The sequence below is a fragment of the Crotalus tigris genome, unplaced genomic scaffold, assembly GCF_016545835.1.
Source record: "Crotalus tigris isolate CLP2741 ecotype Arizona unplaced genomic scaffold, ASM1654583v1 scf7180000017733.2605024, whole genome shotgun sequence".
Taxonomy (NCBI): Eukaryota; Metazoa; Chordata; class Lepidosauria; order Squamata; family Viperidae; genus Crotalus; species Crotalus tigris.
In genome coordinates this window covers 1005616-1023241 of record NW_024096600.1, presented here as the reverse complement: position 1 = coordinate 1023241, position 17626 = coordinate 1005616, and the positions used below count along the sequence as shown (strand labels likewise).

At 46.1% G+C, this 17626-nt stretch overlaps 3 protein-coding genes across 3 annotated transcripts in view; all 3 read right to left on the bottom strand.

Annotated features, from left to right (window-relative positions):
- Positions 1 to 17390, bottom strand: part of HOXD3 (homeobox D3) — a 94686-nt gene extending 77296 nt beyond the window's left edge. The window contains exon 1 of the mRNA XM_039339329.1: positions 16846 to 17390. The gene's annotated coding sequence lies outside the window, so the exon portion shown is untranslated. The remainder of the gene's footprint in view (positions 1 to 16845) is intronic.
- Positions 52 to 3216, bottom strand: HOXD10 (homeobox D10). Its single transcript, XM_039339331.1, has 2 exons — positions 2132 to 3216; positions 52 to 393 (listed from the first exon to the last, which is right to left on the bottom strand). Exons 1-2 carry the CDS (start codon positions 2955 to 2957, stop codon positions 116 to 118), a joined length of 1104 nt encoding a protein of 367 aa, XP_039195265.1. The 5' UTR covers positions 2958 to 3216; the 3' UTR covers positions 52 to 115.
- On the bottom strand, positions 8664 to 13385 carry HOXD11 (homeobox D11). Its single transcript, XM_039339335.1, has 2 exons — positions 12576 to 13385; positions 8664 to 11590 (listed from the first exon to the last, which is right to left on the bottom strand). The coding sequence occupies exons 1-2, from the start codon at positions 13192 to 13194 to the stop codon at positions 11355 to 11357; spliced, it is 855 nt and encodes a 284-aa protein (XP_039195269.1). The 5' UTR covers positions 13195 to 13385; the 3' UTR covers positions 8664 to 11354.
- Positions 17391 to 17626: the final 236 nt, after the last annotated feature.

Sequence of the window (17626 nt, the reverse complement as noted above, 5' to 3'; positions counted from 1 at the left end):
GGCATGTACCCGTCGCAGCTACCCACCCACCCACCCACTCACCACCTGGGCTGGTCTTTCTTAATCATGGCGCAACCAATGGTAACAGCATTATGGCCAGCCCAGGTTGTGCGGTTTAAGAGAAAGTCAGATTAGCAGTCAGTTCTCGGATTCGGTTCTCCCTACTCATCTTCTTGAGTTTCATTCTGCGGTTTTGGAACCAGATCTTGACCTGCCTGTCAGTGAGGTTTACGCTCTTACTGATCTCTAGGCGGCGCTCTCGGGTGAGATACATATTGAACAAGAATTCTTTCTCTAATTCCAGTGTTTGGTGTTTAGTATAAGGGCATCTCTTCTTTCTGCCACTCTTTGCCGTTAACCAATTGCTGGTTGGAGTATCAGACTTGGCTTCCTCTAATGAAATCGAAGGGAGAAGGGAAGGGGAGGGGGAGGAAGACAAGACAAAACAAAACAGAAAAGAAAGGACCTCAGTCTTTTATACCATAGCCTTGGCCATGAACCCATTTCCATTGTGTGACCGAAAGGATGCTTTGCCTTGTGGATATGAAACGTTGCCAGAGTAGGTGCCTGCATGAATTCAGGAAAAAGTGTGATTTTTTTTTTTTTAAAAAAAGCCCCCTTCTTTCCACATCAGCTTTCTTAAAATGCCAGCAACACACAATTTACCATGATAGGGACTGTTCAGTTATATTCTTTGTGGCATATAGAATATATACTAGAATATAGAATACCTTATTTGGGCCAAGTGTGATTAGGCACCCAAGGAATTTGTCTCTGGTGCTGAAACTCTCAGTGTACATGTGAAGCAACAAAGTAATCATCATCATCATCATCATACCAATAAGGGAGGGTAATAAAGACAATAAGAAGGTAATAATACTACAGCCATACAACATGGGTAGATATATACTTGAACATAGACAGTATTGTGAGAAAAAGGTGTTCAGCACTCTGTTTGGGAACAGACACATTTTGGTTCAACTACTACCATTTCATGGGGACTGTTTCAATCTTGCCGCCTTGTCAACAATACTACCTTAATGGGTGTGACTTTTACAATCAGCCCACAGTCTTGCAAAACACTGATTCTAACCAAAAGATTGGAGGGTAAGCCTCAGTTAAAAACCTTCTGATCTCACTCCTGCCATGCAACATTAAAGCAGGGATATTTCAAACTCTCAGCTCACCCCAAACTTGAACAATGAATACCAAATTGAGCAAAGGTATTTTTTTTCCCCTTTAAGTGTTCTCTCCACTCCATCCTCACATTAGATGCAGAATTTAATCTTTGATTTGTGTGCAATGCCCGTTGTTTTTTTTTATTTTAAACGTACACAATAAGGTCAAATTCTCACTAGGGGCTGCAAATTATTTGTGAATGGGGAGGGGGCTTTTTTCTCCCTCCACCCCTCTGGAGATGAAATCTCCTGTGGCTCACCACCTATTCCTTTTCAAGAATAATGAACTTAGCACATGTATGTTAAGTATTTAGTAACATTCTCCTTCAAACTATAATCAGCCGTTGGAGACTTAAACTGGATCCAAATGCGGAACTTCCTGTCTAGTTAAAAAAAAAAAAAAAACCCCACACACGCAAGATTGTTTCTAACTGCCTCCCTCTTTCAAACTTTATCTGGTTCTGCGCCATCTCCTCCGAACGAAGAACACTCTTATTTTTGAAGTGTCTGTACCCCAGTGAGATTAATGAAAATCCACAGAGGAAAAGCTGGATGTTAGTGGGACTGGGGTGGGTGCTGAACAGACCGTAATTTCACAATTCTTGGAATGTTCTCTTTGAACGCCCAGACCAAGGAGGTGAGGGGGGGGGGGAAGCAAGTTCCAGAGCCGGGAAGAAAAGTAGGGCACAGGCTGCAGCCAACCCCGAGCTGCCCCCAGTTTCCCTGAGCGTCTAAGACCTGGAGGACCCAACCGAGGGGAAGAGGGCGACCGGGCGAAGTGAGGACAGGACGGGACGGCGGAAGGGAGGGAAGGAGGGAGGGAGGGAAGGAGGGAGGGACGGACGGCGGGAGGGAAAGAGCGTCCTTTCTGCTGAGCAACGATGGCTGCGCTCTTTAAGCAGCGGTTTCCTCGCCTTATTTACGGACGTTCCCAACTCGGCAAGCATACCGACCTTTGCTTTCTTTCTCTTGGCTTTCTGGGCTGGAGACGGCGGCTTCGGCCAGGCAGCTCCGCTCGTCCTGCAGCGCGGACTTGGACTCGGGACTTGACACTCGGGAGGCTTTGGCGGAGTTCTCCGGCTGGTGCTGGTGCTGATGGCCGCCGCCGCCACCGCCGCCGCCGCCGCTGCTGTTGCCCGGGGTGGCGGCGCCGGCGTTGGCGCTGGGAGTTTCACTCGTGTTCTTCTCCATCGGGACTTGCGAGGCGACCTGCGCTTTGGAAGCGCCGCGTGGGTTTAACTGCAGCATGAGGGTGGAAGTGGCTTCGGGGCTGTTATGGTACTCTGGGGCTTTTCCCCCGGCGTAGGTCTGGCTCAGCCTGAAATACCCCGGGACGGGGACCTCGGGGTTTTCAACGGGACACGAGTCAGAGACTAACCTCTGGTAGGAAGAAGGAACGTCGGAAGGGGAGCCCAGCTTGGACCGCTTGTCCGAGTACATGCAGCAATTGGTTTCTTCCTTAATATTGGTCGCAAAGGAACAAGCGGGCACCTGCTGAGTAACAGGTTGCTCTATGCGGCACGGCCTGCTGGGATCGGCCCAAGTGTCTACCGGAGGGATGTAGGGATGCACGTTCATGCCCATGTTTGGATGACTGACTTCTCTTTTGGCCAGAGACGGTAGAAGTCCACAGGTCTGCATCCCGTACGTGCCGAGGTCTGTGCTGGGCGGCATGTACATGCTGGCGCCGTTGGAGTAAAAGCTATCGCTCCTGCAGGCACCGATCAAGGAGTCGACTAGGAACGTGTTGGCGGCGGGAGAGCTGTTGGGAAAGGACATTTTAGGGAGGAATTGGAAGGAGAGAGAGGGTGTCCTTTGTAGGCTGACATCTCTACGAAAACATTCCCGGTGTAATTGTGGATGCCTCCGCACGACCACATGACAGGCGAGCCAATGAGATTTGAAAACGGCCCGTGAGCCGCGGCCTCCCCGCCGATCACGTGCTCCCCGAGACACGCCGAGCCGCGGCGCAAAGGTGGACAACAGCGACACCTAGGACGGCCGCGAGGAAACGCAGGCGCTCAGCCTGCCCGCCGCGGGCCCCTGCCACCTTTCTCCTCCTCCTCCTCCTCCTCCTCCTCCTCCTCCTCCTCCTCCTCCTCCTCCTCCTCCTCCTCCTCTCTCTCTCTCTCTCTCTCTCTCTGTACCCCTTTTTTAAGGACGTTGTGGATTTGTAAAAAGTCAAACCCGGGTGCACTGTGCTGCTTTAAAACAAGGAAATGTAATAAACTGTTCTGAAGTAGGAACTGAGCCTGAATTTGAAACAGTTTCTGTTGTGCCCGTTTCCAAAAATGTAGAAACACCTACTTCGGTTATAAGCCGGGATAAGCTACACAGAGGGTAAAAAGGAGGGTAGGGAGAAACATGGAGGACACCCAAACAGGCAAAGAAATGATGCAAAATGCAGAGCGTGGTTCAGTTTCTGTCCCCCCCCAATGCATTGTGGTCCACTTCCATGAACTGACCTCAACTGTGCCCTCAGAAGAACTGTCCTTACCCTTAGACCATGCCCACTTTTGTCTTTCTCCTCAGAATTAAACTCATTTTGGGGGGGGGGAACCCAGCCAGTAACGTCTTCCTAACAAAAGAAAGGCATGGAGGGTAAATTGGGAAAAGAGAATATCTGCGGGGTGTTTGTCCCCCAGAAGTGCCATTGTTTGGAAAGAATGCAGAAGTGGGAAACATTGTTCTTTTATGGATTTTCTAAAAGCCTTGCCTTCTGACAAGATCCAAAAGGTAACAGAATTGATTAATACAGATTAAGAGGAATCAGGGCGGATCAATACACTCCTCATCTACATGCTCCAGCCAGTTGGTAATTTTCTTGCTTCTGAAGCTTTTTCAAGAGTTATTCCCTCTGTAGCCACACACAAGGAAGAGATTTTATTAACAAATCAATCTAGACTTTGTAAAGGGTAAGATTAATCGTTGGGATTTAGCATAATAGTGTTCACGTTATGAATTATTGAAAATTATACCATTGATTTTTTTTCCTTTTTTCTCCTAACCAAGAAGGTCAACTTTTGTTTTAATATAAATTGTCAGATATAAAAGCTGGCCCATTACGATAAGGGCTTACTTTGTTTTGGGGGGTTTTTTTGTCTTAGTTTTATTAGGTTAAAGAAAATGGGGGGATATTGCTTTTGTTTTAATATACATGTGAACAATATCGCCTTGGTCAGTACAACAGAAAAAAAGGTATTATGTTAAAAGGTATTTTACAATAATTTTATATAATACTGATAAACACCAATGCATGAACTCGCCTAAAATAAAACTAGACAAAAGCTATCATTTTCTTGGCCTAACTTTATACATTTTCAAAAATGGCAAGGATGTATAAACTGACCAACATAAAAATAGAACATTCCCTCTGTTTGAAAATTTAGAGGTTTTTGTCTTTAAATATACTTTTTCAATATAGCTTAGGATAAAGTTCTCTCTCTCTCTCTCTCTCTCTCTCTCTGTCTCTCTGTCTCTCCCTCCCTCCCTCCCTCCCTCTCTCTCTCCTATGAAATAAGGTTAAAGAATGCATGATTGTGAAATGTCTGGATTTTCATTAAAATTTCGAATATGCTTTTCTCCACTCTCAAGGCCCTCTCCCTTCCTTTCCAAAATGTATCTGATATGCACAGTCCAGCATAGCACACTCAGTCTCCATTTCTGAAGAATAAATATTGGACATATTTTGCGGCCATCGGCTCTTCTTTGTTAATTGAATTGGTCCCCACTCTTTCTCCTCCTTTCTTTTCAAGCAAATCCCCAGTCCTAACAAAGCTCAAATCTTTCAAAGGTCGGTTCCTACATCCTTGACCATCTATTGTTGCCAAAGTGCTCCTTCACCAGCCTCCTGTCTTCAAAATCATTTTCTATCCTTGGGATTCTCTCTCTCCCTCTCTCTCTCCCTCTCTCTCTCTCTCTCTCTCTTTTAAAAATACTCCCTTGGCCCTTTTCTGCAAACCTCCCCCGGTTTTGTTTTTTGTTTTTTAAATCTCCCTGTGACAATGAGACAGACCTTTGAGAAGCTGATCCGCAGCTGTTCAAATACAACATCAATGCCAGGTTAAGAGCGGCGGGCGCCTTTTACAGCTTTTGTCTGCAAGGACCCATCGCGATCCGAGAGTCGAGGTCTTCCTTTACCTTCCTAACTTATATTCCCACCCAACACCAGATTTTTGCCAAAACTCTTCCCCCTGTTGGGCGACTCTTGGCCGTGTCCTGCGTGGGGTGTGGGGAGGAGAATTCAGACAGAAGGTCCCTCACCGGCGTCTAGGGTGGCGGCCAGCAGAGACAGATCCCGCTTGCTCACCTTCAATTTGAGATCATTATCAGAGCCATTGCTAAGCGTTTGGCCGGGCTGGGAAGCAGACAAAAGTGGAGGTCACGATGCTCCCTCCCCCCCCCCCTCTCTCTCTCTCTTTGGGGGCTGGGGGTTTTATGGGCTTCCCAGCCATTTCCCTCCCCCCCCTCCCCTCTGAAAACAAGAAGCCAGACGGCCCGCCGAGTTTAAAGCAACCCAATACCTCGTTTACCCCCTTTGCCTTGCCTGCGCTTTTTAAGATTGTGCCGTGAAATCTAATCAGGGATTTTATTCCCACCAAACGGGCTCTTCGTACTCAGCAGTCGTCTGAGGGAAGAAGGCCCCTAGCAGGAGAGCAGTGTCCGTGGTTGACTTTTTCTTTTTTGTTTTATTTTACCTATTCTATTTTATGGGCGTTGGTAGTAGCCCAGTGGTAACGTTAAAACAATAAGTAAGCCAGGAGTCGCTCGCCTCTGTATCCTGAGAGACTTCAAGGAGTTGACTTGCTTTCGATTTTGCATTTTTTTTTCCTGGATTTGGGGGTGCCAGATATATGACCGCCACAAAGTCTAACCTCCAATTATTTGGGTCCAGATAAAGATGAATCGGGGTGGTGCCCGCCTGCTCCTAAGGCAGCCTGGCCACGGCCAAGGGCTCCTTTAAAAAAAAACCTGTTTTCAGCTGAGCAGGCGAAGTGATTTTAAACGAAGAAACGGGTATATAAATCCAAAGGTAACATTGGTGTAGCACTTCCCGAGAGTGAATAAACAACCTTCTAAGAAGGCTGATTCCTCAGACTTTCTGTGCTTAATGTCACTCAGGTTTTAAATCACATTAAGCTGGAATTGTAGTAATTAACAGGAATAAATAAATCAATATTGTGCCATAAATGAGATATACAATCTGCATTACCGCAAAGGGTTTCCTCTTGACTGTTCCATATTTTTTGTCCTCCAAAAGAGTGAAAGTCTTAGACGCTCCATTTATACGTCCTTGATTATTTGCAGTAAAATATATGTTGACACTACTCTTTTCTGCCTGAATAAATAATAGAATGTAAAGACTGGGAGGAATGCCGTCGCTTAACATTTTAATTTTAATCCTTCAGATTTATGCCATGTGTTATACCTGGGCGGGGTTTCCCCAATCTCACTCCCATCCATCCGGAATTCTTGCTGGTGTTTTTTTCCTTTCCCTCCTCTCTTTTATTTGCCTTGGTTATTAAAGAGCAGAAGGGAAGAATCCCATCAATCGGTGAAAGAGCAAACTGTGAAAACGCAAAGCGGAACTTTTGATCATTAAATATCATGAAAAGACTGGAATTTATCAGAAACAGACAGAAGCATAATACAGATGATCTTCTTCTTTTCATTTCATTTTTTTCCCTGTAGGAAGAATTTATAAACAGATCCATTTGCTTACATTTCTCCCTGGGTGCATTAGGAGGGCTTCCTTTTAATTAAGACCCCCGTTAACTTACTGCCGAACAGCACCAAAGTGCCCACTCTTAATAATATGAGAATTAAATTATTCCATCTTCCTCACCTATTCCACTACAGGCAACAATCACAATATTTCTAGGCAGTGAGGGGAAGAGATATTATTACAGTATTGTGCAAAGCCAAAATTCGCAGGTAAAGCCCGATCATGTTTGGACAGCTCCCCTTAATTCTTCCTGATTTTTGTTACACAAATAATTTTTTCAGATGGGAGGTGCATAAGATCCCCTTAGAGAAATTCATATTTTGCCTTTGTTTCACAGCGGACTGGGAAGCTTGGAGTTCCATATCAAATGCTATAAGCTTTTTCCTGGCCGGAGGAGGGGGAAGGGGTCTGGAAAGACGGATTGGCTTATAGCTGTTTATATATAGTCTTTCTGTTCATCAGAAGCCCTGGAAAAAAAAACAGGACATACAGCTATAAAGCTAGTCCAGTAACTGGATAAGTCTTATGCTTAAAATCTCAAGCCGGTGTAGCTTTGGGGGAGGGGGGAAATAGTCATCATAATTTAAAAACTGATAAAGATAGACAGACAGACCACAAAATAAAATACAAGATTTTTCACTGGCTGAGTGTAGCCATCATGAGGAGAAATAACGAAATAATAATCTAGCAAATCTAGCCATAACCAGGATGGCTCATATTTTGAAGTTCCTCAAAGGACAAAGCGAATATTACAAATATTTAACCAATTTCATAGGCAGAGGACAGACAGAGGAGATACTTATAAACGCAAAAATCCTTCAGTTAATATTACATTTTAAAAATAGAACAGAAACAGTGGAAGAAAGGATTCAGGGGAGAAATCTGTTGTCATCTTCACGTGAAGGTTTACAGCCTGTGCTTTAATTGAATAAGGAAAGGCAACCACAGGTTTTGGCATTGTCCATTCTCAGAATATTCTCTGTTTTCTTTATTTTTTTTATTCAAACAGGCCAGTGTCAAGATTTTCAGTTTTTCACGAGTGTCTTTTGAAATTTATTTTCTAATTTTAAAAATTCATTGTTTTAGGTAACCAGAATAGTCACGGGTTTCCTTTTAATTTTTTTTAAATATTAAAAATCTATCTGGTAAACAAAGAATCCTGCATCTATTTCTCAAATATGACTATCTAGTTTCTTATTTTTTTTCTTTTTTGCCTCTCCCTCAGTTGTTAGGACTGTTAGGGAGAAAGTGGGGGAAATGACATCCTTGTCCTTTGCTGTATAATTTTTCAAAAGTGCATCTTTGGAGAAATTTAGCACTGAACAAATCACTGGCCAATTTCAGAGACAGATTCCTCTGTCTCTTGAGGAAAAAAAACAAATTACATCTTAGATATCTTTTGAAAAATTGTTGTGATTCTTCAACCTGCTGTGAATGAAATTTAGATCTCCAATAATTAATTTAAGAAATGTTTAACTTTTTTCTGGTAAATAATTCTTTTTTTTTTTTTAACCAGCAAGGAAGCACTCACAGATGTCAGCCAACCATTTTTCCATTAATTAAGACTACATATTTTCCAAATTGTTCAATTTATCATCTCATTAAAAAAAACACTTTAGGACTCATATTACCCATCACAAACTCTCTCTCTCTCTCTCTCTCTCTCTCTCTCTCTCTCTCTCCCTCTCTCTCTCTCTCTCTCTACACACACACACACACACACACACACACACACACACACACACACACACACACACGGAGATATAGTTCTGTGTTTGTATTTGATGTGTTAATGACACAAAATACATTTTAATCAGTTTGTTTGTATTATATTTGTGAGTTATCTCTGTAATAATTTTTGATTCTGCTGTGTTTTCTCACTTCTAGTTGCTTATGCATTTTATTAGTGGCATTATTATTGTGGGGAAATACCAGAATATCAGGACAAATATATATATTCTGGAATATAAGTGCGCCCTCGCGTGGAATATATGTGTATAGCATATGGAGCATTCTGTTTTTAATCCCTGTTTTCTTGTTTTTTTCATTTGACAATTTTGTTCTCATTCTTTTGTTAAATAAGAATATAAGGATAAGTATATATATCTGTACAGTATATTTAGAATTATTCTTTTAAATTCTTACAGTATTTATTGATTAAGGAATGCAAATACAACTCCTCTTTGTAAAAATGGATAGACACTGATATATATTTTTCATCATGTAAAGGTAATTTCCCCTCAAGTATCTTAAGGCAACAGTTCAGATTACTTACATTTCCTGTGAAACATAGACCAGTATCTGCATTTCAAAGTATCATTTTTTTTAAAGTAATCAATGTTTCACAGGAATCCAAAATTCCTTCTCATTTATTTTAAGGGGATCGAATCAATTTGCTTGTTGCTTTCTTTTAAACATTTTTTTCATAAGGCATGATTTACCTAGACTGAGAGCAATAATGCTTTTGCAGTTAATAATTTACATAGAAAAACCTCTTATAACAACATTTTAAAAAGAAAATTGTTATTTAAAGGGCAATTGAAAAGGCTTTTAATAATACACGCACTGGTGAAATATTCTGCACGTTTCATTCTAGATAAATACAGAGAAGGGCTGTATTGAGGGATACAGTGGATTGATGAGTCCACTGATTTGAATTGGTAGGCAGTCCTTTTCTGTTATGCACCTAGGAGTGAATAATGTATTTGCCAGCTTGAGACAGGAAAAAAGGAAAGGGGAAAACAGGAAGTGAGGAATGGGTGGGAAGCCCAGAAGGGGTGGGTGGTAGTTGAATATAAGAGGCAAAGCTTTGAGGCTTCTAATTATTCAGAAAGGTTAAAGGTGATGACCTTGACATCTTGGAAGTTCAAAGGCATATACTTAATTTTTTTGGTTTAAATTAAAACATTAAAATTATTCTCCCAGTCTTCTTCCTTTCTCTTAGTTTAAGGCATACTTTGTGCACTTCCTGGTATTTTATTCCTCCAATCTGGCCTTTAATGAACACAAAGAAAATGCAAACTGTTTCTTTGCCTTTTCTTTTTCCCTTTTCCCTTTCCTTTTTTCTTTCTTTTTAAAAAAAGTCAAACTGGTTTCTCACTTGCTGCTTTTATTGCACTTGTGGAAATCTCTTTCTTTTTCCCACCCAGCACAAGGTGTACAATATAGCCTAATTAAGTTGTTACAAACCCCCGGGTTTTTATGGTGTTGTCTAGACAGTTCAAGGTTTTGTAAACAGCTTAAACAGGCCACCACAACAAAATGGAGAGAAGAACCTCTATCAAATTCCTTTGGGGGGGGGGAAATAAGTGTTAGCAATTTAGTAGCAAAGCAGAGATTTTTTTCTCAATTCTTTTATTAGTTTGTCTCCGTGTGTGCGCGTCAATAATATGGAAGAAATGCCTTTTAAAAACCGCTCTCTTTAATGTAGTTCCTCTCCCCTGCCCATGAATAAGTTCAAGTTTTGGAGCTGGAAGTTTCTAAGAGCAAAATGCATTTGAGAGCACAGCTGAGTTTCTCCAAAGGTTGTTGCGCGACATAGCGAAATTTCATCTTATGGCTTTAGAGCTGAAGTCTAATCGGGGTATTTTTATGAGCCCATTTAGGGTCGTAGGATAAAATACTTGCAACGTTCAGTGAGAATAGTGGATTTTGCACATGTTTGGCTATTCGTCCCTCAGTTCTGAAAACATTCCCCTTTCTGGATTTGCCCCATTAAAAAAATATAAGATAATGGGGCCTTCTGAAGGCATCGCTACCACAGGCACTACGGTTCAAGTTTCATGTGGGCTCAGAAAGGACACAGTGGTGCTTCTTCAGAAATGGACAATTTAAAGCAGATAATCCAAGTGGAAGGTACCTCTTCAGCTTTACTAGCAAGCCACTAAGACACAAAAACAAGACAGCATTCCAACGCCTTGATATGACAACAGACTTCCCAACCCTCTCTAAACCAGCATGAAGTTATGGATCCAATGCACATGATCCCCTTTACAATTATATGTGGTGCAAGGGGAGAAATGTATTCCTATCTGGAAGCCCAGAAGAGGAGGAAAACAAGTAACCAAGGATGCTTAAAGCCTCTGGTTTTAAAACTGTCAGATTCACACAAGGTCCCTGGTTACAGCCATGAAAAGCCAGTGAGAAAATAAAATAAATGAATGTTGTGGGTGATTTAAAAAAAAGAATAAAGACAACGCTACAGCATTAAGATGGAGTGCTGGATTCACCCCAGTGGCTTTTAGGCGGGTTCTGCTCTATCAATCCCAAGAGAGCACCAAGAGACACAGAAATAGTACTATAGACCAAAATAAGAATTTTTTTAAAAAAGCTTCTTATGTCCTCAGGGTGGAGGGCATGTTAACCTCTGGGGGTTTTGCGCTCAGATGTCTGGTTGGATAATAAAGGGAGATCTGTCCTTCCTCCCCCACTCTCCTCTCCCGCTTCTCCTCTCAAAATAAGGGGTTTCCTGTGAAATATTGCATGCGGTCTCGGTTGAGTTTCTTTTCTTTCATCCTTCGATTTTGGAACCAAATTTTGACCTGGCGATCTGTGAGATTCAACATTCTGGACAACTGGAGTCTTTTCTCTTTGTTGATGTACACGCTGAAGAAAAACTCCCGTTCCAGGACTCTAATCTGGTACTTGGAATAAGGACACCTCTTTTTCCGGGATCTCTGGGGAAGCGCTGGAATGGTCAGAAAAAGAAGGAAAGGAGGAGGAATGGCAGTGAGGGCAACGGCCCCATTCCCAAAACTTCAGGACCGGCTATTATTCCCTGGAAAACCGACTCCTTTCTCTGCCCCCGCAACTGCCGCCCTCCCTCCGGATAACTTCGGAGTAGTGGCTTGGAAAGGAAAGGAGGAAGAAAGGTTTCCTTAAGTTCCCTGAAGTTGCTTTCTAAGGCTTAAGTCCCACTGAACTCAATGGGGAGTGGTCCCAGGGGAGGAGCTTTCGGCTCGGGCTTTTCTGAACGGAAAGCGATTTGGATGGGGCGAAACGAAGGCCGTTTCCTAACTCTTTCCTCTCTTCAGAAGCAGCCTTTCGCCCCGTCGGATAGCCCCCCCCCTCCCCTTTTAACAGCAAGGCCGAGTTCCTTTGTCGGGTTGGGGGCTTTTTAAGGGGCCAGAAATGTCTTCGCAGAGCTCCTTCCTTCCCAATCTCTTTCCAGTTCTCCTCCAAAAAAAAAAGAAGAAGAAGAAGCGAAGCCCAAAGGGGGTTTATAGCTGGAGAAGTTATACAGGGTGCATTTTTTTTTTTTAAAGTGCTTATAAAATGGCACTTGAAAAAGCTGAGACTTGACGAACTGATGGGTTGTCGTCTGCCTCTCTCTCTCTCTCTCTCTCTCTCTCTCTCTCTCTCTTTCCTTCTCTCTGTCTCTCTGTCTCTCTCTCCCCCTCTCCCTCTCTCCCTCTCTCTCTCTGTCTCTCTGTATTTCTCTCTTCGTCTCTCCCTCTCTCTCCCCCCCTCTCTTTTTCCTTCTCTCTGTTTCTCTCTGTCTCTCTCTCTCCGTCTCTCCCTCTCTCTCTCTCCCCCTCTCTCCGTCTCTCTCCCCCTCCCCCTCTCTCCCCCTCCCTCTCTGTCTCTCTCTGTCTCTCCTTCCACCTTTCTCGATCTGCGATTCCCCCTATTGAGCCAGGAGAAGCTGAGGGCCGAGCCACCCTCCACCTTACCTGAGCGGTGGCTTTTCAGAGTGCGGGCCTCCCCCGAGGAGGAATCCGCGTCGCCTTCGTTCCCCGCTTTCTTCTTCGGCCCGGGAAGGTGGGTGCTTGGGCCGCCGGCGGTCCTCGGCGGTGACGGAGGCTTGAGGTCCCCGTTGCTCTCCCGCTCCGCCTCGGTCGGGCAAGGGGCGCCGCCGCGGGCCGCCTCGTAAAACTGATCGAAGCCCCGCGGGAGAACGCCATTCCTGCCTACGGCGCTACAGAAAGGCGCGGGGTGGGTGCCGCAAAGCTGATCGCTTTTGAGGAGGGCGTCGCTCCTGCCGGCCGGCGGTTGCAGGAAGTCCCGGCTGTGCAAGACCTCCTCGTAGTAACCCGGGCTGTAGGCGCTCCGGTAAGCCCATTTGCCGCTCCCACCTCCTCCAACGTAATCGCGGAAGGCGGCGGGCGCTTCGCCCACCGCTTGCACCTGGCCGGGCAAGGCGGAGGCGTAAGGCAAAGCCATCTGACAGGAAGGAGGCGGCTGGGACAAGAACGGGGGCTTGCCGGAGAACTCCGCGGGGGAGAGGTAGTAGGCCGCGGGGAGGTAGACGTCGGGGGCCCCGTGGCTGGCGCAGTCGTCCAAGTTACTCATGGCTGCTGCTTCACCTCCTCCGCCGCCGGCTTTGGGGAGAGGGGAAGCCGGCGGGAGCGCCGGCCACGGAGCTGAGCTCTTGGGATCTTCCGAAGCCCCATCTAGGTGCCCGCCGGGCTTTGGGCACGCGCAGCCCCGGAGAAGAAGGAAGCAATCCCGCCGCGGGCTGACGCGCAATTCATCTTGATTGATTCCGGGGGGGGGGGTAATTGTGCCACGTGACGAAGGCGATGGAGAAATGCCCTTATATCTACATCGGCCTCTCCTCCACCCCACCCCACCCCCCCACACACCCCCAGGCCAGCTGCCTGTCTTCCTGCCTTCCTCGCTTCAAGAGCGCTACTACACCAAGACCCCGGCCTCCACGGAGTCCAACCGCGTTCGCCCTAAAGCCACCGTTTCTAGCTCTCGCCCGCTTTCCGTCCCCCCCCCTCCGCCCTTCCTCTCCTCTCCTTCGGAAGCAGAAGCGAGGGCGACCTGTAGATAGGGCGGCGGGTCACCTGGGCTTGTTAGCATTACCCAGGGATGCCAAACAACGCTAACCAGGCTGTCTCTGCCATCCCCCCCCCTCTCCTTCTCTCTTTAGGAGCACAAGCAGCCCCCGACCAGGCAGCCAGAGAGCCTGTAAAGCCAGAAAGGTATGCCGGGGTAATTCTTCCCTCCCCTCCCCTCCCCTCCCTTCCCTTCCCTGCTCCGTGAACCAACCCCCTAATATCAGATTATGGCATCTTCATTAAAAGTGACAGGCTAGCTAGCTTGTTGCTAAGCTCTTTCTCCCCTTCCCTCCCCTCGCTTTCTTGCTTTCTCGCTCTCGCTCTTCCTCTGACAGCCTCGGTGGCAAAGGTTCTGGGAGCAGAGTGGGGCTCTTCGCCTAGGGCGCCTTTCCCCTCCCCCCCCATGGTTCTTCCCGCTTTTATTTTTGAAAGGGATTCCCCAAATCTCTGTCGGGCGGAAAGACCTTCCTCTCTAGCCTTCTGTTCGATTATTCTCTCGCATACACTGAGGAACATGCGCGCTCCATACACTTTGGTGCAGAGCAACCCACAGAGGAAGGGTGGAGAGTGGGGGAAAAAAAAATGATGACACCTGAATATCTGCATGATGAAAGGGTTCCGCGTCAGATATTTTAGGGCGGGTGCAAAGGAAGATTCCTTTTCGAGAGTCCAGGGGCTGTTCGGCCGGTCAAAGTCATTCGAAGGAGAAGGAGGACATTCTCCTCCCTTCGGGTCTGCTTTTCAATAGGGACTGCAGGAGTACCTTTTGTTCCCCTTCCATCTCAGTCGCGTGCCCTTGAAACAGCCCCAGCTTCTCCACCCTGTGTGTTCCTCTTGCCCTTGGGCTGCACAGGGAAGGAAGAAAGGAAGGAAGGAAGGAAAGGAAAGGAAGGAAAGGGAAAAAAGGGAAAGAAAGAAAGAAAGAGAGAGAGAGAGAGAGAGAGAGAAAGGAAGGAAGGAAAGAAAAAGAAAAAAAAGAAAGAAAGAAAGGAAAGAAAGAAAGAAAGAAAGAAAGAAAGAAAGAAAGAAAGAAAGAAAGAAAGAAAGAAAAGAAAGAAAAGAAAAGAGCACAGCCATGGAGAAAATCCCAGCAAGGAGAGACACATTCCACAATTCATTTGAATTCCAGAATTCAAATGTCTCTAGAAGACCCATCTGTTTCACTTCCTTTCTTTCCCCACCTATCCTGATTAAACTGCCATAGTCAAGTTTACCTCCAGGATGTTGCTTTGCCTTTCAAGCGAAAAGACATCTTTCTAAACAAGCATCTTTTTAAGGGAACCAAGCTGAAAAATAATTCCAAATATATTTCTACATCTTCTCTCCACATGACATCTAATTAAACAAATTAGATCACACTCTAGAAAGCAACTAGCAGTTTCTTTTCTCACCTAACTTCATTAAGCTGCCATAGTCAAGTTTAACTCCAGGATATTGTTTTTGCCTTTCAGATGAAGCACACCTTGCTAAACACACATCTTTAAAATGCATCAAACTGAAATATAATTCCAAATGTATTTCTATATCTTTTCTCCAAATTACATCTCACTAAACAAATTATATCAGACTCTAGAAAGCAAACTAGCTGTGATGATCCTAGCAATAACAATCCAAAACATGTGTGACATTATCCATATTACAATAAAAAAAAATCACTGTAAAAGGTGGTTAATTGATGAGAAGGTTTCTTTTGTTGAATATTAGCAGTACGGTGGAGAAAGGAAAGAGGGAAGGGTAGGGAATTTGTAAACTGTAATGAGGAAAGACAAAAGCCAAACTATCCTGTAGACAAGTATAACATTCTATGCCAGAAATTATTTGCTAGCACTGCTAGTCTTAGTCTATTTAAAATGTTTTAGTTAAAAAGTGTTTAAGCAGATATGCATGTGAAGCATTTTGCACATGTATGTGCGATTATATAATATATTCCTTTACACAATTATATAATACATATTACACAAGCCGCTCAGGGTCGCTTCGAACCGCGATACGGACAGCAAATATATTTAATTATTACTATTACTATGGCTCCACACACCTACCAACAGATGCCAAAACAGGTGAGCCAACAAGTTTTCAGAATTGTATACATAACAATATCTTAGTAACTCTATGAAATTAGTGGGAACACATAAATATTGCAGGCTGGCGATGCCTCTGGCTTCCGCAGCAACACACACTCACACACACACACACACACACACAGACCCGCACTTCGCCTCTTTGCATTCTGCTCTAGAAACGAAAGAGAGACAAATACTTTTCAGCAGAGCCAAATCAAAGGCACTTTCCCTCTTTGGAAAAGGAAAAGGGAGAGGGGAGCTAATCTGTGCCTCAAGGCTGTCCAGCCTCCTGCTCCCTTGGAAACGTCCACCTGAGACACGCCTTGGATCCACCAAACACCTGAGATTCGACCATCATCTACCTGCCCGGCACCCTCCTTCGCAATGAAAACCACCCCTCCCGCTTTTCAAGGCGCAGAATTTTTGCTTCTGCTTCTGCTGTCAATGGACCCATCCGCCCCCACCTCCCCACACCGGCAGTGGCGCAGCTTAAAATGGCCCCCGTATTCCAAATCGCAATAGCGAAAGCAGGGTGTGATCTCCTGGGTTTACCCTTCCTCCGGTAATCTCCGGACTGGCAAGTGTGAATCTCGCCGAGACGGTTCCACCCAGGACTTTTTCTCATTCGACCGACCCCCCCCTCCTTTCCATTCCCTCCCCCCTCCCTCACACACACAGACCAAAAATAAAAATAAAAAATCCGGACACCGACAGCTCAGCGCAGAAAGTAACCCGAAGCTCAAAGCCAAACCGCTTGAAAGACTTACGCTTCAGCGAACTAGGTTCCACCATTTCAAGTTCAAGGACGCGGCTACCGTTTGCTAACCAGAAAAGAAGAAGAAAAAAAGCAGGGCGGGCGACGGGGGCGATCCGAGGAAGAGCCTTCCGCTCTTCTTCCACCCTATAAAGCCGAGGAACCGATCGCAGCTGCGGGGGTCTTCCGGGTGGCTCAGACCTCCGGAACTGGAACAAGCGGCTGACTCACTGCGGGATTCGGCCGCCTCTTAATAAATATATCTCTGCACCCCACCCCCACCCCTTTCCCCTCCCCGGCTCCTCATCCGCTGCAAACGAGCGCTGGGGGGGTAGCATACCCTGCGGAGACGTTACCGTTTGCCGTCTTGGAAGCCTGCCGAGGTGAGGCGAGTGACAGCTCCGAAGAGCCTCCAGGGGAATCGGGGACGGGTCGCCCGGTCTTCGGAGAGGGCCCGCCGGCTCCCGTCCCGCGGCTTTGCCCGCTCCGCGCGGAGGAGAAGACGCAGCAGACCCAGCCGCATTTCGGTGCCACCCAAGATAAGGCACTAACTTGACCTTAACTTTGTTGTGGCGCCCCTCGTATCTGGTGAAGAACGTGAACAGACACTGTCTGGCACCTCTCGTAAAAGCTGACTGGAGAGGCGATCCTGCGTCATTTCATTTATGGCCTCTCCAGGTCTGCGTCTCTCCTCCCTGTCAAACTTCGCGTTATTTATGCGCTTTTCGGAAGCACAAAAGCGCCCACCGCCGCGGAAAGGCGAGCCGAGCAGCCTGCCCTCCCCTCGTCTTATCAAAGTCCCGGGGACCGCACCAGCTCAGCCTATCAGAGCGAAGGGCAGCTCCTCCGCGCCAGCCAGATGCGGATTTGGGAAGAAGAGCGGTTCGCGCGCCTCTGTCGCCGAGGAAGCCTCGCCTGACAATCCGGTTTGGGCGTGTTTTTGCCCCGAGGGGGGCGCGCGCGCGCGCGCGCGCGGGCACGCTCTCTCTCCCCCCCTCCCCGCGCGAGGGCATACTTAACTGCACACTAGCAACAAAAACCCAGAGGTCCAGCACACCACACCACATCACACCACACCCGCGGCGGATTACGCAGATCCGACGGTTACAAATTCGGCTTGG